The following is a 21,020-nucleotide window of genomic DNA, read 5'->3' on the forward strand; positions in this document are numbered from 1 at the left end:
GGGGCCCTGAGTTTTGTACCTTGTATCTTTGGTCCTTTATTATTTTTATCTTTTATTAAGATTTTGAGACAGTATCTCAGTGCATATCCTTGGCTAGCTTGGAAATCACTGTGTAGACCAGTCTGTGCTCAAGTTCATAAGTTCATAAAGACCTGCCTATTTCTGCCCTCTGGGTGCTGGGATTATAAGGGGTGTGTCACTCACCACTCCTCACCTCTGTTCCCCTCCAGGCCCCCCCTCCCCCCCCCTTTAAAGGCATGTGTGATGGCTTAGGCTTGTGCAATCCTAGTGTTGGTGAGGAGAAGACTTGGGGCTTTCTGACTAGGCAGCCTAGCCTGCTTGGTGAAGACAGGCCAGTTAGAGTTCCTGTCTCTAAAACAATTGAACAAAGACTGTGGCTGAGACTGCAGACATTGCAGTGGTTAAGGCCCTGTCTGTACGAACTGAAATCTTGAAAACCATAGTTGGGTTCATTAGAACAAACATGAAAGGCAACAGTGGTATGCATGGGGTCAGGAGCACTAACAGAAGAGCACAGAAGTGCTTGTGTTTCCTGTTCATCTGTGATCCTCACACTCACATGGTCCCAAGACTGCCAGGCAGGCTAAAACAAACCTGGTAACCATATTTGTGAGCTCTGAGAGGGACCTCACCTCAATGAATAATGTGGAGATGGAGTGAAGATGTCAACCTCAGGCCTCTCCTCACACATATGCATACATACCTACCCACACATGAGTTCACATGCATATGCACAGTAGAAAGAAAGGCAGACAGCATCTGAGGAGCAACAGAGGCTGTTTTCTGGCCTTTATTTTCAGGCATGTCAATGCACACACACTTAAACCAGTATATACAAACACACTCACATACCTGTATTCCTACTTATACATATATAAACGTATGCACATACAGAGACACGCACAACATTTTGGGACGACTAAAGGCCTTGACTTTCTTTTGGCAGCAACCCTTGGTACAGGTGGCCGCATGGTGTATAGGTGAATATGGTGATCTCCTTGTGTCTGGCCAGTGTGAAGAGGAAGAGCCTATTCAGGTATCTCGTGCTATTCTTAGCTAAGGAGGTAATGAGAATGTGTTTTTGATAATGGAGTGGTATTTAATGGGGGAGTTGGAATTGATTCCTTGGAAGCTTTTTACAGAAGTAGTATCAGGGCTGTGTTTAGACATATGGCACTATCTTGCACTATATGCAATATGTACTATCTTGGATTGTGTGTATTTAAATCCATTTTAGTGAATCTGGGGCATATAGTAGGGCTATAGAGTTCTGGATTAGTGCTGGGTTCAGTCCTTGCTACCCAGCACAAAAGCATGCCTACTGTGCCCCACTTTCTCCATTGCAAATGTAGTTCTGGTTTCTCCCATGGGCAGTTAAGGGGCATGTGTTCACTTCCATTTGCCCATCGAAGAGTTGGCTTTTGAGAGGGTTTTGGCAACAGCCTTGAACTCTTTATGTCCTGTATGCTTCTCCTTCTGCCATAACCTGTTCTTAATTGGCAATGGTTATTTAAAAATCCTGGTCTGACCAGTGGAGTAACTTAGCACGGGCTACATGAGGGGCAGCATCCTCCAGTTCACTGATTCCTAACTTTCCTGTCTCCATTGGCTACATGTTGCATCTTCTTCCTCCCAGGTGACAGAAGATGAAGTGCTGGATATTTTAGAAAGTGTCCTGATCTCTAATATGTCTACCTCTGTGACAAGAGGTTATGCTCTCACTGCCATTATGAAGCTGTCTACTCGATTCACCTGTACTGTAAAGTGAGTACTGAGGGGAAGGAGAGGTGAAAGAGTTGATCTGTAACTCCCCAAGGGTGATTCGAGTGTCTTCACTCTCACTGTCCACCTTAAGGTTTGAGATAGGGTTTCTTACTTACCTGGAAACTCTTATTGGACAAGTTGGCCACAAAGCTGCAATAATCTGTGTCTGAGTGATCACCTCTGTAGTGCTTGGATTATAGGCCACACCTAATGCTTGTATGAGAATCACTTTACCCTCTGAGCCATCTCCCTGGCTTCTTGCTCTGTAGCTCATTCGGTAGAATATGTGTTTGCCTAACACACAGAAGATCTGGGGCCCAGCTCAAGCACTGCAGAAACCAGGGTCTGGATCAGGCATTTATGATCGTGACTGTGTGACTAATTTCAGCCTAAGCGAGCTTATGTGGGACTCTGTCTGAGAATTTAAAACCTTAGAAAAGTTCAAGAATAGACAAAAATGCGGCTGGAGAGACGGCTCAGCAGTTAGGAGCCCTTGATGCTTTTGAAGACCCAAGTTCAGTTGCCAGACCCACATGGTTGTTAACAGCCATTTGTAACTCCAGTTCCAGCCATCCAACATTCTCTTTAGCTTCCTCCAGCACTGCACATACATGGTGAATAGACATGTGTTCAGACAAGGTACTCACACACATAAAATAAAAATAAATCTTAGAACAAAAGGAATGGAGGAAACTAGAGACAATAGTAAAATGAGTTTTAATTTTACTTAGTACCACACATCATTATCCTTCCTTCATGTGAGTATTTTGTTCTTTCATTGTCTCTCCCTACTGTGCATTATTTTGTAGCTAAACCTGCAGTTTTATAGTACAGTTTCTAAATCTGCATTTTATTGGTTGTTGTTGTTGTTTGTTGCTTTTTGAGAAATGTAGACTGGGCTGGCCTAGAACTCAGAGATCTGCCTGCTTTAATTGAGATTAAAGTCATGAAGCACTGTGCCTGCCTTGGTTTACTGTATTCTAAGATATTGGTGAATAAAATCCAGGGGTGTGTGTGTGTAAATCTTTTGAGTTTTACTTGGTGCTATTTTGAGCAGAAATTGACTTGAGTCAGTTTTCCAGACAAAGTTAGTTTTCTTGGACTTTCTGTTTTACTTTCAAAGTAAGGCTTTATGAGAAGTGTAATTATTTTAGTGTTTAAATTGCTAATTGGAGGGATTGTAGTGAGCATTCTGATGCTAAAACCTTATTTTTAAAGTTACAATGGAAGAGAATTGGATAATAGCTATTTCTTTTGTGGCAAAGTGATGGGTCCTTTTGTTTGCAAGGTTTTTTTTTTTCTTCAGTGGGGAGATTGAACTTTAGTCCTCACACATGCTATACAAGCATTGTACCACCAAGCTGTGTTCCCAAACCTCTAGTACGTATAAGGATGTGGAATAAATAGTTAGAAATTTCTCATTACAATTAGAATATTGATAAATGAAAGGTGATAAGAGAATTATATTTATTCTTGAAACACAATTTGAATTAAGCAAACAGATAATTCAGAATTTTAACCAAGAAACTCTTGTTTTTAACATTTTCACTGCTTGATTATAAATTTTGTGTTTTGAATGATTTCATTTATCATATTCTCTGTCCTACAGCCGAATTAAGAAAGTAGTTTCCATCTATGGAAGCAGCATCGACGTAGAGCTCCAACAGAGGGCAGTAGAATACAATGCACTTTTTAAGAAGTATGACCACATGAGGTGAGCAAAAGAAACCAAGCAGTACCTGTACCTCTGGCATCCTGAGTGACTTGTTCTTGTAGTCCCCGAAGGACACTTGTTGTTTGTGCTGCGTTTACTAAGCTTATAACCCTCCTTCGTTCTCATTGCTTGGCTGCTTTTGTTTTGTCCATTTTCTCTTCTTTCTAACCTAAGAAGTAAATGGATTGAGTCACAGAAGGACATGCCTTCAATCCTACCACTTGGGAGGCAGAGGCAGGTGAATCTATCTGAGTTCAAGGCCAGCCTGGTCTACAGCATGAGTTCCAGGCGAGCCAGAATTACATAGTGAGACCCTGTCTCAAAATAAATAAAAATTATTGTGTTTTACATTCCATCTCCCTCCTCCACCCCTGTATGTAAAGTTTGCTCATTTTCCATTTTATTTGGCTACAAGGCAGTTGTAATTTTTTTTCTACAAGAAAATTCTTTTCTTTCTTTCTTGAGACAGGGTTTTCTGCCTAACCCTGGCTGTCCTGGAACTTGCTCTATATACCATGCTGTCCTCAAACTCAGATATCTGCCTGCCTCTGCCTCCCAGTGCTTGGACTAAAGGTGTGCACCACCACTGCCAGGCCCAAGAAAAATAATTTTATTCAGATCCCATAAATCCCATTATTTCTATCATTTTGGTGCCTTGTTTCTTTCTTCTTCTTTCTTTTATATAATCCCTAATTCATGATTGAAGTCTGCTAATACCTGTCAATTTACCTTTCGTTTGTCTTAGTCTCAGCTACCAAGTAATATGTTTGGGGATTTAGAATGACATTTTGTTTACTCAAAGACTCTTGACTGTTCTTAATCCAATTGAGAATGTAGGTCATGTATGTATTCTTGTAATCCACCTCCTGTTTCTGTGTGTGTGTGTGCGCGCGTGCGCGCGCGCACGCATGGGTATGTGTATGTGTGTGCATGGGTGCGTGTGTATGGGTGTGCGTGTGTGTGTGTGTGTGTGTGTGTTTTGAGTGGGGAGGGGAGGTGCTTCTCCCTATTACATTTCAACATTAACTGATAATAGCGATTGTTTTGTGTAGGGTACTGAGGCGAACTGCTTAGAATGTAACTAACCACTGCAAATCCTTCTAGGTCTGCCCTACTTGAAAGAATGCCTGTCATGGAAAAAGTGACCACAAATGGCCCTTCTGAGATTGTGCAGACAAATGGAGAGACAGAACCAGCTCCACTAGAGACTAAACCACCACCCTCTGGGCCACAACCCACGAGCCAGGTAGCCTTGTCTGGGGCTCCTGGTGATGTTTTAGTTCCTGTAGCTCATTTCTTAGCTGTTGCCCTTTAGTATTTTTTGATTGCTTGATAATTACTGTTCTTAATGTTAAGTATTGAGAAAAAAATCTGTTACATATACTTGGACAAATAACCTATGAATGAAGGTATTGTTTCCTTATTTAGGCCAATGATCTATTGGACCTGTTGGGAGGAAATGACATAACACCTGTTATTCCAACTGCACCTACAAGCAAACCAGCGTCTGCTGGTGGGGAGCTTCTTGACTTGCTGGGAGACATCACCCTAACAGGTAAAGCAAGACTGGAGTTATTTACTTTTTGGGGAGTGATAGACATCTTCGGGGAAATGCTACTGAATGCATTTTTTCTTAAAGGTTGTTTTTGGTGAATAGAAATGAAAGCGTTTGAACTTTTGGTTCTGATTTGGCCTGTGCTTCTGTATATCGTCTGGGACTCCTTCTTTGACCTGTGTTCAGAGGAACTGCACTGTTTCCCTGAGGTCGACCTTGTGTTGGGATTTGTTTTAGGTGCTCCAGCTGCTGCTCCCACCCCTGCCTCAGTGCCACAGATAACCCAGCCCCCATTCTTGTTGGATGGGCTTTCGTCACAGCCTCTCTTCAATGACATCGCTCCAGGTACAATTACCATCCCTATCCTGACTTGAGCACTGAGTTGTGGCTATTGAGCAAAGGGATACTGATTCCTCTGTTGTTAGCTGCCTCCAATGATTGATCTTCCTGTCATTTCCAAGGCATCCCCTCCATCACAGCGTACAGTAAGAACGGCTTGAAGATAGAATTCACCTTTGAGCGGTCAAACACCAACCCCAGTGTAACAGTGATAACGATACAGGCCTCTAACAGCACAGAGCTAGACATGACGGACTTTGTTTTCCAGGCTGCAGTACCAAAGGTATTACAATGGCTTCTCTGCCTTTTTATTTTGATTAAAAATTAGCTAACTTTGTTTCATGCATTTGATGAAGAATGCATTTAATGTTCAGAGAGTAAAATTTCAGATTTAACTTGTGTCAGCTGTGTTAAAAAAACATTGTGGTGGGGTTGGGGATTTAGCTCAGTGGTAGAGCGCTTGCCTAGGAAGCGCAAGGCCCTGGGTTCGGTCCCCAGCTCCGAAAAAAAGAACCAAAAAAAAGCAAAAAAAAAAAAAAACAACATTGTGGTTCATTGAAACATGCCATGTTACTCAATACTTTTACTTTGTTACATGATTTAAATTTTTTTTTCTATATATTTGGATGGGTCTTTGTAAATGTATGCTCTTTCTCTCCCTCCCTCTCTCTCCCTCTCCCTCTCCCCCCCCCTCTCTCTCTTTCTCTCTCTCTCTCTGTGTGTGTGTGTGTGTGTGTGTGTGTGTGTGTGTGTGTGTGTGTGTGTGTGTCTATATCCAACAAGGCCAGAAAAGGGTATCTGATCCCCTGGAGCTGCAGTTATAGGTGGTTGTGAACTGCCTGATGTTGCTGCTAGGAATTGAACCTGGGTCCTCTGGAAGAGCAGCAGTTGCTCTTAACTGCTGAGCCCAGTGACTCAGGTCCAGTAACTCTAGACCCTGAGAGATACTCTCTTGGGTAGGATAATAAAAGAAATGTAGCTGGATATGATGCATTTAGTCTCAGCACTTGAGAGGAAGTGGTTGGAGGAGTGCCATCAGTTCAATGCCAGCCTTATCTAAGTAGTGAATTTTCAACTAGCCAGTGCTACATACATATTTTTTAAAAAAGTAACCAAAACCTAGGATTAGTGAGAACTGAGTTTTACAAGGTGATAAGTTAATGCTTGAATATTGATACAGGTTTAGTAATATAGTACCAATCATCTAAAAACAAGAAAATTTAAAATAGAATTGAATGCTAATTTAAAGGAGTTTGGTAGCTAGTCACTAGAATTAAAATTTTTAAAAAACTACAGCTATTTTAAACCTTTATTTTATGGGTCTATGCATGTGCTTTTATGTATGTGTGTAGGCACACGTGTCATAGTATGCATGTTGAGGCTGGAGGATAACGTTCAGCAGGTTCTCTCTTTCTACCATGTGGGCTCTGTGTATTGAACTTTGATCGTCAGTGTAGGCGGCAAGCACCTCAACTCACTGAGCCATTCCTTCAGCCTCAGAGAATTTCCTGTCTTGATTCCTGGGCGAGTGAAGCAGTCCCCCTCTGTAACCTCCAGTTTATTGTTGGTACAATGGCTGTTTTATAAATTGAGGTGTTTTAAGTTTAACAAATCCTAATTTAAGGAACATGTATATTTGTTTTTGAATACTGGAAAAAATTTAATGAAGTTTAGAATGGGCAGAGTACAAAGTTTTTCTCTGAAAGATAGCCAGCCGTTCAAGCTGTAGCCAGTATATGAATGAGAGAGTGAGCATGGCTGTGTTCCAGTAGGATGTTAGAAACAGATACTCGGCTGCAATTTGCCAAGCACTGCCTTAACCTGAGCTAATCTTTACTAGTTTAACTAAAGCTAATCGTAGCCTAACTTAATCTTTCTGTGACATATGCAGCATGGCATTCATACAACACGCATTTGGAAGCTGATAATGTTTTATTGTAGTTTCTGTTCCTTTTTGTTAACTTTGGTCATAATTTTTAGATCCTGTATAATTTGTGTGTTTTAAACTTACGTGACATAGGTATGTCACTAATAAATTCTAGAGCTGTTCTATTTTGATCTTAGTACTAGTATTGCCTGAAGTTGGTCAGTCTCTGTTTCTTCATTTGCACAGAGTGGTGATGATGACAGCTACTTCCTAGTATCACTTTGTCAGTGACTGAGGGTCTTATGTTGGACCCAACTAGAAGCCCTGTCCTTGTGTTCAGTGCTCAGGAAATGTCCGTTGTTACAATTTAGGGTCTTCATAGTAATGACACTATGCTGGCCTAGCAGCATCACCTGTGTATGGCTTTGTTTTGGGTGTTATCCTGGGCACTACATTTTGTTAGTGTATCTTGAGCTTCAAAATGCTACATTTCATAGATTTACCACATAGCTTTCATTTTTTTAGTGTCTCTGAAATTGATGTGCAGTTTGAGCTCAATACCATAAAGCTGAGGATTTAGCTCAGTGATAAAGGCCTAAGTTTGATCATCTCCTTCCCCATAGAAAAATAAACTTGATGTCTAATCATAGTTTAATGGGAAACTTTTTCTTTTTCAGTGCTATATAAAATAAATATTTGCATCATAGTTGATAGTATCTTAAATGTAATGAAATATATTAGTAATGACATTTTACCTTACATAATTCATTTTGAGAATAGAATTATGAATGAGACCCCAAGATAATAAGCTTGTGCTTTCAGTTTGACTCTTCCTTTTCTAATATATGAGCTTATAAAGGGCTCCTCTGTCAGTCAGGAAAGGCTTTGTACAGTGTGGTTTACCTGGCTTGCCTAAAGCACTTTATTGTTTCACCTCTGTAAACAGGTAAAAGCCTATCCACACTGAACAAACTAAGACATTTGACTTGTCTTGACCTTTTGTTGTTTGGGCTGGTTCTGCATGTACTTTTTCTTTAGGGCCTTGTGTCTCTGGTGGAACCATCCTGAATGTTCCACTTACATATTTACAGCTGGCTTTTCAAGCCATTCCTTCCCTTTTCTTGTAGGGGCAGACCTTGACAGACCTTGGCATACTGCACGTTAATTGTTCAGGCTTTAGGAAAGAAAGGTCTAATCCCGAGGCCTAGTCTTGAGGTTCCATAGTCACATAAAGGTCTGTAGTCCGTGGCTAGTGTGTTGGTTTATGAGGTTTGGAAAGCTTTTCTGTCAGGTTCTTTTTGGCTTTGTTTCAGGCCATAGGCCTCCAATCTTTACTTGCACAGTTGATCAGTCACTACTAATCAGGGTTTCTAGAACAAGGAGTGTTGCCTTTTGAGAAGTGATAGTCTAGAGCTCCTTTAGCTAGAGACAGGAAAGTAGCTCCACTATGTTTCCACAACCAGAGACTTGAGTTGAATGAGTGACTTTCTGCTTACATATCATGGATGGAGTCTGGAAAATAAGCACTGTCAAAGCATAGGGAACCTGTCTCTGACCCACCTGCTGGCCGGCTAACTGCTTACTTGCTGGCTTCTTTGACCCAACACTGCTATTTGTTCTCATGCGTGTCCTTTGTTCCTCTGTAGACATTCCAGCTGCAGCTTCTGTCTCCTAGCAGCAGCGTCGTCCCAGCCTTTAATACAGGGACCATCACACAAGTCATTAAAGTTCTGAACCCACAGAAGGTAAGTAGTACATTTAAACAGATCTGTATAAGGTTCAAGTAAGCTCAGTTTTCTTTCTGACTCAGATCTAGGAAAATGCCTGGTCTAACTTCCTTGTTCTTTTGTAGAGATAAACCAAGCCCAGGGACATCAAAAAGATTAGTGACATTAAAATGCAACTAAAAATTCTCTATTGTGAGGATTAAAGGTATTGTTTTGAGGATTTAGCAAAAGTTTAAATCAGAGGTTGAATCAAAAATCTATATTTACTGTTACAATTAGTATGGTTATTAAAACTGGAAGCATTTTAAGTGAAATAGTTAAATGAAAAATAGCAGTAGAAACCAGTTTAGCCAGAGTTTCACTATAGAAGAAACTATAGAAGTTTCATCTTCTCAATGAAATCAACTGTTTTTCCCTTATAACTATCTGATTTTCAGTTTTTGCTTTTCAAGTTCTCTGCCTTTTCTCAGTTCTTTTTTTTTTGTATCTCAATCATGTTATTACTATAAACACAGCACACATTATTTTCATCATCTGATACCTGCAACAAAACTTTTTTTAATGTACTGATATTTGATATTTGCTACAGAAAGTACAATACACTTAAAACCATTCCTGTTACCTGTGTACCCAGGTTTTTCTTTTATGCTTTGGAAAAACAAACATTGGTGATGTTTACTGTGGGCTGCATAAACCAACCAACAGGTGACCCATATGTATAACATGTGACATGTGTCTCCCTCATTTTCTAGAGACTTGGACAAAGAGTTAAATTTTTGTCGTTCCCCCCCTCCCCAATTGTATTCTAGGTGTGCGTGTTCTCTGCTTGATGGCCTTGATGTTGATTCGTAGGCTTCAGTCAGCAGCGATAGATGTTTTGGCACAGGCTGTCTGTCTGTCTGTGTGCCACTTGAGATAGCGTTACCTGGGTGTACTTTACCTACCTTTAGGATAAATACATCTGTGGAGTGGCATGGCAGCACGTGCCTGGGGTCCTCAGTACTTGGGAGGCTGAATCAGCATCACTTGAGCTGAAGGGTTTGGGGCTAGCCTGGTCCACGTCGTGGAACCCTATTTCCAAGAAACAGTCTATAGACTGCCGAGACAGGGAGATTTAATTTCAGTGAATTAATTCATGGTTCTCTTTCCCTTCTATAGCAACAGCTGCGAATGCGGATCAAGCTCACATACAATCACAAGGGCTCAGCAATGCAGGATCTCGCAGAAGTGAACAATTTCCCCCCTCAGTCCTGGCAGTGAGGGTGCAGCACCATTCTCATTCTATCCCACTCAATCAAAGGAATTCTGGGAAGGAGGTTGTGATTGCTGGCAAGTCCCCCACTGTAACCATGGGCACGAGGAGCTGAGAGAGCTGTTGAGGGTTCTCCTCACCTTACTGCTGACCTTGAAGCATCAGTAAAGACTAATGTCCTCTCCTCCGCTGTTGAGGCTGGCTGCTTCTCAAGGCTACTTTGCACTCCTCCTCTTCTCCCTTTTCTGCACTTCACCCCTCCCACATTTGCAGCCAGAATCAACATTTTCTGGGCCACTGAGGCAATCAGCAGCGGTCTGGAGGAGAGGACTGGAATTCACGGCAAGAAAACACTCACTCTGTCTCTGCAGCAAAGAGTGGCCCCTACTTTCTACTGTGGTGTCTCTGTGGACTGGGCAAGGTGGTTACCATCGTAAGGCGCTTTTATACCAGGCAGGCATTGGAATGGATTGTAACAATGGACATAAGGGAGCCCTGCCCTTTTCTGCTGGTTCTCCCAATGTTTGAAAGGTGTTAGGCTCCTGGCAGCCTTTTCTGTGCATTGCTGTATACACACAGACACACATGTATGTATGTTTGTTATATAAAAAAATCTGGTCAGACCTTGAGAGGTGGTTTGTAAACACTGGACAGATGCAGTTCAAGAGCTTTTGTTGAGATTTGGCATGAAGGATATGGTGCTCTATTTCTAATAGAAACTTCCAAGGCTCCCAGCTCCCCTTTCTCTCCATTCTTAGCTGTAGTCATGAGTTCTCTCTCCATGATTTTCAAGATCAGTTCCCATTAAATTGCAAAGTGGACACTTTCTAAAAAACATATGAATAGTTATTAATGATCCTATTCCCCCCACAGTGTTTCTCCCAAGCCTGTCACTTGCCTGTTTGAGCTGTGGTAAATGGGTCAAAAGAGGAGTTCAGTCCTAAGGAGCAGACCCTGTCACAAACACCATGGCCCATAGGAAGAGCAGTACCAGACTCAATCTGGAGCATACTGGAATCAGCTTTATCCATTGCTCCAATCCTCCCTTTAATTTCCTAAGCCTGGCTTGGACCTTGGCATTCCGTTTGAATTCCTTCTTCTAACTGGAACATTTGTGTTGTATCTGTAACACTGGCACTGAAATAAAGACCACACGGTTAAAGAAGTCGTTCCTACATTGTACTTTATGGTGTTGGAATGAAGCCTTGTAGCTTCCTTGCCCCAATGTGAGAGCAAGTCTTATGGTCCTATACGGTAGGAATATCCTTTCCTGAATATGAGAAGTTGGTCTCTTAAGAAACCAATCTCATGAACATTTGCATTAAAGATTTGAGCTTTTTAAACAGTAAGAGTGCCGAGTGGTTTTTAGAAAAGGCCCTGGCGTTACCAGCTCTTTATGTCGGCTGGAATGGGGTGAAGGTGACTGGTCCTCACTGGATGTACTATGTACGTTCAGGTATTCAGGCATCGTGTCCAGTTTACTGCAGGAGAAAGAAAGAGTGGGCCCCCTTGTTTATAAAGCATTTGCAGTTGTTTTACTGCATTATGCAGTAAAAGGACACTTTGGCTTCAGTTCTAAACCTTGATACCAATCTCCTTTTCTCCCTGCTCCATTTCACCACGCCTTTACTTAAAATCTTCAGTGTCTTGTCAAAGCTAGCTCTGTATCAGACGCTAGGCTATTCCTAACATTGACAAACTGGAGTTGAACTAAAGGCTCCAAAAGGGAAAGTTTCCGGTCTTAATGGTCTTTTAAGAGCAAGATTTACTGAAATGTACTTCTGGGTAAATGGACAGCTGAGTTACAAACAGGATATTTCTCCTGTGTTCAGCAAAACAGGTGTGCACAAGTGCAAACTTTTAGTCAGCCGCTTTGCCTGTGCAGTGAAAGCCTTTAGGATTTCCTGCAGATGGATTTCATTGGATGGATATTTAATGCTGTGAAACGTGATAGGATTAATGCTGTATTGGTGGATTTCTTGAATAGAATTTGTCTTAACATTGCTTTTGTGTGGAGGCTTTCTTTTTCTCCTGACATCTGTTGCTAACCAGCTCAGGCTTTCGCTTGCTTTTTGTTCTTGTTGTTGTTGAGTTGAACCTGAAGAAATCTGCTCAAGACCAAGTGCTAGCCGGTGGAGCTGGAAGGATCTCCTCTGCTGACAAAGCATCTGCCTGGGTGATGAGTTTTGAGGTAGCGTTTGCGATCATCTGTGGCTTTACCGAGAAGGAATAAAAAATATCATGGCCTTAATACAAAGGGTGCTGTGTAGATATGGAATTCATTTGGGAGACGACCTGAACACCATACTGATGGACTAGCAGCCAAATACCTGCCTAGGATGCTGGTGGTTGTGAAGACTGCTCCAAGTGACTGGATCTGACAGCTTCAGCGTGCCTTCTTAGCTTCTAGGATCAGCAGTAGTTATCTTCTCACTTGGCCTTGCAGCTTGAAGGAGGAATCTCTTTGTTTCTGTGACTACTCGCACATTTCAGTCATTCCTTTCCCACACGTAACCCTTCAAGAGGAAACAGATTTGGATGGATTTGGCAACCTCAGAGCCATTGAGAAGCAAGTGATTTCTGTGACTTTTGCATAAACCCAAGGTGATAAGCAGCGAGCCCCACTTACTGACAGTTTTACATGCACTTGTACCTCATTCCCATCGCCTTCATTGAGGAGTAGTTTGTGTGTCATCCTCCTTTCCCATCCCAGAGTCATCCCTAAGGGAGAATTCCTCTAAGTGATCTCAGACAACTGTAGACGCTTCTCCCACAATGCTTTGGTGCTGTTACCTTGAGATGGTTTAGGGAGTCATGGAAGTTTTCTGCTGTGTATGTTATCATCTGTTAAACTTCGAGGTCTCTTTCGTTTAAAGCAACATTCCTCAGTGTAACAGAACAGGTATTCCTCGCTTGGTTACCTTGTGGTTCTTTAACCTTCCTTTGTCTCCCTCATATATGAAAATAGACTTTTAACACTGTCCAGCACTGACAGTTTGAAATTTTCCATCTCCTGTATAATAACATGCTTTCTATTTCTGCGTCCTTTTAGAAAATGTTGGAAGTTAGGGAAGTTATCCCTTTTGTCGCTCAACTTTATTTTCTTCTACATTGGAATATATTTCGGCCATGAGAACTTGGGGAAGAAGGAGTTTGAATGTGTATTTTTCTCCTACTGAATGTATTTTAACTACAGTGTCCTGAACTGAGAGAGAACGACGACAACAAAAAATGCACAAACTTTGTGCTTGGGAGGGAGGGCTGTGTATGCCGGAGTATCTGTCAGTCTGGGTGTGCGCGAAGAGAGAACAGGAAGTTGTGAAGTTTAAAATACTTCTGACCAGTTTTGGCTCGGGAGGGTGGGGCTGTCGATGGAACTGAAAGTGAAAACCCTTTTCAAGCAATAGAAGTGAGTGGGTCCCATGGACAAGGTTCCATTCCCAGAACCTGGAACTCTTAAACAAGAAAATGCTGAAGTGGCTTGAAGCAGCTTGAGCAGTTGCTTCTTGATCCTGGCTTCAAGACAGAGCATTGGAGACTTTTTCCCCTTAAGAACCTGCATTTGCGCTTTGTGTGTTTTGTTTTTATTTTTATTTGGGGGCCTCATGGGAGAGGGCTTCTGCACTCCTTCCTTTGTGAACCCCACTGTGTTCCTGTATCGTCCTTTTCCTTTTCCTATGTTGTAAGTTACATTTTCATTAGGCCCCGTCACATCTTCTTTACTGTAAAGTTATTAAAAGGCTGTTTCCAAGTGGGGCAGCTAATGACGTTCTAATTATTGCAGACATATTTTTGAGATGTAAAAAAATTTAAAGTGAAATGATAAGTCTTGAAAGGCGAGTGAGGAATAAAATGGATGTAAACATTTACATGGGATGCATTCGGATTCTGCTGTGTGTATTGTCTTTTGGTTGAAACAAATTATGAACAGTGACTAATAATAAAAAGTCAATACCCAATGATTTAAACTTTGCTGCCTTGCTTCTTACATGTGAATCAGAAGCCTTGGATCAGTTCTTACCCCAAAGCTTTGAGCTACACCAAGCCCTTTGAGCAGAAATCTCACCTAGGGAGGAAACATTTCAAGACCTTGTAGATGTTTTACACAGAGAAAAGTCCAAAGAGCAAGTGGACATTTAACTGGAATGCAGTTCGTCAGGTTTTTTTGCCACATAGGTGAATTCTCAAGGTTATGAAGTCACTCTGATGAAATATGTATTAAGGGTATGCATGTTTCTTTCTAAGTTAGGTTTGCTTTGTTTCCTTGGTTGATTTTGGTGAGTTGTTTTGGTGACTTGATAGGGAAAGCCCTAAGTAGCCCAAATGAACGACATTCCATGGCTTATTTTTTGCATAGCACATGAGTTCCTTTTTTATATGTGTGCATATAGGCAGCCCAAAGGTCAGCCTCGGGCGTTGCTCTAAAGGTGAGCCTCAGGAGCCCTTCACCTTGTTACGTGAAACAAGTCACTCACTAGGACCTGGGCTTCACCCATTAGCCTGGCCTGGTTGGCTAGCAAGGCTACCTTGTCTCCGCAGCCCCAGTGCTGTGATCACATTAGAGCCACCTTGTAGGGAGTTCAGGTCCTTCACAAACTTCATAGACATTTTTTGCTGAAGGTTGAAAGCTCTTGGTTTTCTGTTAACTCTCATGATCCCTAACATTGCCTTAATTGAGAATGGAGAAGACATGACAGTTTCTTGACTGAAGAGGGGAAGGGTGTAGGCCTGGGCAGATATCTCTTTTATGCAGCAGTACTCTATGGCACTGTTTGATAACATTTCTATAAACTTGTTTTCTACATGGAGTAGTTAAAATACATCATTCTGTATTTAAAATTAGCTGATGTAAACAAGTATAATTAGGTGAAAATATAAAAGCTACGGTTTAGCCAGTAAACAGACACTAGACATTTACGATGATGGGTTGTACATAGATAGGTTTGGATGTCATTCCAGAAATACAGGATTAATTTTAACCACTTGAATGGCTTCTTAGTCTGTGATCTCCAGTTAGCTGTTTTCATATGTGAGAGAATGTTCAATGGGTTGGAGGTGCAGCTTAGTGGTAGAGTGCTTACCTAGCTTGTGTGAAGCCCTAGGCTCATTTAAAAGAAGAAACAGAAAAGTCCTTCAAACTTTGAAGTCAGATAAATATTATTTGGAACCAGAAGACAAAACACCTAAACCTGCTTATTCTGTGGTAGCGTAACAATGGGTTTGGGCCTAAGAAGACTGTGTGATCACCCAAATATTGGGGACTAGGTATCAGGAAATAGATACGAAGTTCCAGGCTCCTCTGCGAAAGTCTGACATTAGCTCTCTTTCTCCACAGTGTACTGGAGAGGTAGTGCATGTATATGGAGCCTCAACAGGGAGGAGAGGAGGAGTCCTAATGATTCCTTGCCTTGTGTGATGGGTAGGTAGTGAGGAGCCTGCAGTGAGGGCAGATGGCTTTTGTGTACACACACACAAACACACACACATACACACACACACATCCCAGAGGAATTTATTTTTAGGGTTAGTCTCAGCTGTTCACCATTTCCAGAAATTATGGTTACATAACATTTGGCATACATAGTACATAGCCTTGAACTGGGGGTGAGCACCAACTGTGACCTTTGTGACAGTGTGCTGTGTTAATGGCAGTCCATAATTTGAAAAGGAAACATCAGCTGATGACTGCTGATGAACTGGATCTAAAGTAATGGGGATCTTTAAAGGCAACTGCATAGGAAAACTGATTCCCTGAGACATTTGGGCCAGTGTTCTTGGGGTATTTCTTTTGTAAGTGGCACTGCCAGTTTGAAGTAGTAAACACTTAGCTTTCAAAATATGGATTTACTCTGAGTTGTTGGTGTAGGCTACTGTCCAGATAATGAACAAGATAGTCATCTACGAAACACTGCCATTCCCTAGTATGAACTCACTGCTGTCCCAAGTCCAGCACTGTGATAAGTCACGTGTGATCTGTAAAAGGTAATCGGCAGGACCTCAAGAAACAGGCTTTTGGAAACATCCCCAACTATTTCCCTGCCCTTGGCTATCTACGACTGACTTCATGTTGGTGCCTGGCCCATTAAAAAAAAAAAAAACAACAAAAAACCAGCGTGTTTGCTGTGACATCTACCAGGGTTAGAAATCAAACTAAATCATGTAGGTGTCTGAAATAATTTCACAGAAGAAGGAAAACCCTGGGAAGTAGCTTCTCTCTCACCTTTTATTAGACCTGGCAGAGAGAAACCATGGTTACTGTTGTAAAAGATAAGCAAAGAAAGGAAGATTAGGACTGTGGTAGATGAAGGCAGAAAATGCCTTTTATAGAAGAAATGATTTGTATGAGGCAGAATCTTTAAAGCAAAGTTTTATCTTGATATACCAGTTAGCTCCAAATTTAAAAAAAAAAAATCTTACGACAGGTCCAGTTCTACCTCAGATGCTGTTGCTTTAAGGCCTACAATGGAAATACTCCCGACAAATAGCTGTATTAACCAAACTGAAGCAGTGGCTAACAGATGACCACCTTTGCCAGTTATTCTAGAAGTTGTTTTGCTTCTTAGTTCCTTATAAGTTGGTTGAATAGTCAACACATGTATAAGAGAGAAAGCCCTAAAAATGGGGCCTAGAAGGCTCTTTACAAAATGTAGGAGCAGTTTAATGCTCATAATCACCTTTTGGGAAATCTAGCATTTCAGAATTACGGTGGCTACTATGAGTCTTTAATATGAGTTAGGTTCTGTGTGTTTTGCCCACGGCACCTTGATAATTGCCAGGCAGATGTTACTCTAGTTCATTCACCCCTTAGAAACCAAGGCAAGGGGGTTGGGGATTTAGCTCAGTGGTAGAGCGCTTGCCTAGGAAGCGCAAGGCCCTGGGTTCGGTCCCCAGCTCCGAAAAAAAAAAAAAAAAAAAGAACCAAAAAGAAAAAAAAAAAAAAAAAAAAAAGAAACCAAGGCAAGGCTCTGGAGAGATGGCTCAGTGGTTCAGAGCACTGGTTGCTCTTCCAGAGGACCCAGGTTCAACTCCCAGCGCTCACCTGGCAACTTATAACCATCTGTAACTCCTGGTCCAGAGGATCTGACACCCTCTTCAGGCCTCTGTCACAGGCATACACGTGTTCCGTTAAGATAACGGAAGAGCCACTAGAGCTGGGCAGAGTGGTGCACGTCTGCACTTTGAACGGGGAGACAGGAGAATCTAAAAGTTCAAGGCCAGTGTTGGGTATATAGTGAGTTTGGGTGTGCCTGGGTTACATGTAATTTTCTGTCTCAAAAGAAAAAAAAAATCAGAGATCAAGTAATTTGTACAAGTATAGATCTAAGAATGAGTACAACTGAGATTTGGAATTAGGCAAACTCATAATTTGGCCCACTAACCACAAAACTACTATCACTCCAGGAACTTTTAAAACATTCTTTGCTGAATTAAGCCTTGCAAACTAGAAAGAGGGGCTTACACACCACGTTACTGTTTAAGAACGAGAAAGGAAATCTGGTACTTTGATTACAGGAAAAGGACACCGAAGTGTGGCTGGACAGCTTATTGTTTGATGAAGAAGGTCGCCAGCTATCCTAAGAGGTGAGTATAAACAACAGTTCTTTCACCGCCAGTGGGTGCCGGGGAGGTGGGGGGAGCACCTTTGGGAGCAGGAAACGTCTTGGATGGAGAATTCCAGCGCCGCCCGTGGTGAAGGGTTGTATCTTGTCTATCTTACAGGTGCAGGCCTTACCTGTCTCTTCCTCTGGCCGCTCCTTGGAGGACTCAAAAAGAACCAAATTGCTCTAGTCCTCTGAGCTCAGGGCAACGGAGGCTCAACCTGCAGTGGCGCCAGCCTCCCACAATTCTGCTCCGGCCTCTAGCCAGGCCCACGACTACGCAGGTCCAGAGGGGCCAGGGGCGGGGCTGAAGGAGGCAGAGCGTCTTAGTTAGGGGCGGGGTCTAGGCGGAGGGGCGAGGCCTCCCGCTGCTCGCGCGCGCCTCCGAGGCTCTCGCTGTCGCGCCGGCCGAGCGTCTCTGTAAAGCCTTGGCCGCCAATGGGGGAGGTGGAGCCCGTGCCCGCGGGCTCGCTGGAGCCCCCGGAGCCACCTGAAGCGGCGGCGCCTCGCCGGCCCGGAGGTATTCGGGTCCTAAAGGTGAGTCGGCAGGGAGAGGGAGGAAGCAAGAGGGCCGTGGCCGCCTTCGCCTAGCTGCCCGAGGCAGCGGGCGACCCCCGCCCTGCGTCCCTGGGCCGCTTGCACTTGGCCGAGCCGCCACGGGCCTGCTGTGGGCCTCCGTGCCGCGCCCCCGCCCGGGCCTCGGCCGCCTGGGTCCGCGGCGCTGTCCATCCCTGACCGCCGCCCGGCAGGCCCACGCCTTCAGGCAGCCGCTGCCCCCACCCTCCTTCCTCCCCACATCCCCCGGACCGCCGTCGTTTCGCTGGGCCTAGCCCGGGGCCCTGGGACCGGTTCCGAGGGGCTCCAAGGGCGGGCCGCGCCTGGCGGGAGTCAGGCGGCGAGTACGCAGGGTTCGGCGGACACCTGAAGACATCACCCCAGCCGGAGGATGGCGGCGGCGATTGGCCAGGCGCTGCGGTGTGCGCGGGCTGCGCCGGCGAGAGCGGCCACGCTGCCCTCGGGACTGGCTACCGAGTTCCGAACCGGCTCTCAGCTCCAAGACGCGACACCCGGAGCTTCCCGCTTGGGGACAGCCCCCGAGGATCTGCTGCCTGAGAACCCGCTGGGCGTGTTGCAGGGGTTGGGGGGCGGGGAGGAGCAGAGCCCGAAGGGGCACTCCTGCTTGGCTGACAATCCGGGGAGAAGGCAGTGGGGGAGCCGTTATGCAACAGGCAGCTTAAGCGGGGCTTTTTGGTAGAATGGGGGAATAGGAGGATAGGAAAACAGATGCAGGGGGAAGGGGAGTGAAGCCTTGAAGGTGAGTGATGACAAGAAGTTTCTATGCAGGAAGAATGCAGAAGGTGAGGCGAGGTCACCAGAGATGGTTAAAGGGTGGCTAACTGGGTGGAGTTCTCTACTAACCTCTGAAATAGTGCAGAGACATTTGTCCGTAGGTTCAGTATATAAACGAAGTGGAATAGTGGAATGGAATTCCTCTGGAGCACTAGAGGAGCAGGATCTAAACTTGCCAAAGAGGAAGAGAGAGAAAATTGAGATTCATTGTGTTTCAAAAACAGTATGCCAGACATCGAAGATGCTTAATGTTAAAAGCAAACATTAAGTGATTAGTGATTAAATGAGATTGTGGTTGAGTGATATTTCCTTTTATTAAGATTATTAGTAGAGTAGCACAAAAATGGGGAACGGCAGGAAAGTGGATTTGTTGCACTCAGTGAATTCATGAAACCAAGACTTAAATATTATTTTCTAGCACCTCCCAGTTTTAGTGCATAGTTAATTTTAGATTACTTCATAACTGTTACCCACATTGGAATTTACTCTAGCATAAATCGAAGTGTAATCATTCAGAGCCAATAGCAAACTGTAAATTGTGAGTGGATTCAATAAAAACAAAAGTTCTGTAGGCCTCACTTATGAGGAAGTAGTTTTGATATCAAATGTCTTTTGGTATGCAAGAGATGAGCAAATTTTCAAAAACCTTTTATTTTAACGTTTTTGGGTCATGTTGGAGTGGCAAATTGTATGAATGAAAATCTTTATTGAAGACTGCCTTTCCCTAGCTCCCTAAGTTCCCGTGTTGGGATTATTCGAAAGTCTCCAGTGGTTGGTCAGTCTTGATTCTTGGTCAGTTCTGAGCTCTTGCCATGAAAGCCTTTCTGGAAGGCCTTTCTGTTTCCTGCAGTGGTTGACAGGTCCTCGTGAATAAGCAGAATGGTCATGGAAACAGGTCTCTGTGTTCTACTAGCAGGAGGTTCTCTGGAGTTACTGAGTGGTTCCCTCTCTCAGGGGTAGCCTATAAAGAGTACAGAGGTGAGCAGAAGATGCTCTGAACCTTGAAGAATGTCATGTTTGCCTACATGTGTTTCTCTGGGGATGTTTGTAAAGACTTCTCTAGCCTAGGGGTATGGCTCTGGGTTAGGAGTGTAGCTCGGCGGTCAGCTTCCAGTGTCCAAATTCTCTGGTTTTATTCCTCAGCCTAAGCATCAAAAAAAGTTATAAAAGGTGGTGCATGTCTTTAGTCTTAGGACTTGGGAAGCAGAGGCAGGCAGATCCCTGAGTTCCAGGACAGCCTAGTCTACAGAGTTCCAGGATAGCCAGGGATACAGAGGGAAACCCTGTCTTGTAAAACAAAACAAAGAAACAGACTTTTTATTCCTTTATACTTACACCCAAATCATGAACATTATTCTCAACTTTTCATAAGAAGGTCTTCATAAAAAGCCTGACATAACTGAGCCAACATAATTTATCCAGACTTCATCAAGGACCATAGGACACTGGAACACCTTATTCTAAATACACTCCTAAACCAAGGCTCTGGACTCATACCTGTGGCCTCAGCTATTACGAAGGCTGACATGAGATCATACTTAAGCCTCAGGGGCGAAGGCTAGCCTGAGCAACATAGAGTGTATGTCAGAGTTCTAGAACTTTCTCAAGTTACTGACTCAAGCTCAAAAGGTTTTCAGATGTTTCCTATGATTTTGAGGTTATGGTTTAGTTTAATCAATCAGGAGATGGATGACAGGAAGTTATAGGGAATCTACACTGTGAATATTATTTGTTTTTTCTTTAAGAATAGTTTTATATTTTTATCAAAATAAATGTTTTGAAATTGCTTTTATGTGCATGTTGTGTGTGTGTTGCATGTTGTGTGTGTGTGCG

At 43.2% G+C, this 21,020-nt stretch overlaps 2 protein-coding genes and 1 long non-coding RNA gene across 6 annotated transcripts in view; 2 read left to right on the top strand and 1 right to left on the bottom strand.

Annotated features, from left to right (window-relative positions):
• Positions 1–14,210, top strand: part of Ap1g1 (adaptor related protein complex 1 subunit gamma 1) — an 86,486-nt gene extending 72,276 nt beyond the window's left edge. For 2 of the 4 annotated variants that reach the window (NM_001393712.1, NM_134460.2), the window contains 9 exons: positions 968–1,057; positions 1,658–1,785; positions 3,395–3,499; positions 4,604–4,745; positions 4,928–5,054; positions 5,292–5,399; positions 5,516–5,676; positions 8,907–9,005; positions 10,146–14,210. In NM_001393712.1, the coding sequence (NP_001380641.1) occupies positions 968–1,057; positions 1,658–1,785; positions 3,395–3,499; positions 4,604–4,745; positions 4,928–5,054; positions 5,292–5,399; positions 5,516–5,676; positions 8,907–9,005; positions 10,146–10,247 (1,062 nt within the window). In that variant the 3' untranslated portion in view covers positions 10,248–14,210. The remainder of the gene's footprint in view (positions 1–967; positions 1,058–1,657; positions 1,786–3,394; positions 3,500–4,603; positions 4,746–4,927; positions 5,055–5,291; positions 5,400–5,515; positions 5,677–8,906; positions 9,006–10,145) is intronic. The other 2 variants (XM_063277764.1, XM_063277765.1) reach the window with 1 other exon arrangement.
• Positions 3,239–18,109, bottom strand: LOC120098498 (uncharacterized). Its single transcript, XR_005496739.2, has 3 exons — positions 17,972–18,109; positions 8,821–10,083; positions 3,239–3,668 (listed from the first exon to the last, which is right to left on the bottom strand). It is a non-coding gene; the product is annotated as an uncharacterized LOC120098498 (long non-coding RNA).
• Positions 18,110–18,204: 95 nt separating this feature from the next.
• Phlpp2 (PH domain and leucine rich repeat protein phosphatase 2) overlaps positions 18,205–21,020 on the top strand; it is a 66,678-nt gene continuing 63,862 nt past the window's right edge. The window contains exon 1 of the mRNA NM_001109131.2: positions 18,205–18,374. Coding sequence (NP_001102601.2) covers positions 18,276–18,374 — 99 coding nt within the window. The 5' untranslated portion in view covers positions 18,205–18,275. The remainder of the gene's footprint in view (positions 18,375–21,020) is intronic.

This window comes from Rattus norvegicus, chromosome 19 (genome assembly GCF_036323735.1).
Source record: "Rattus norvegicus strain BN/NHsdMcwi chromosome 19, GRCr8, whole genome shotgun sequence".
Taxonomy (NCBI): domain Eukaryota; kingdom Metazoa; phylum Chordata; class Mammalia; order Rodentia; family Muridae; genus Rattus; species Rattus norvegicus.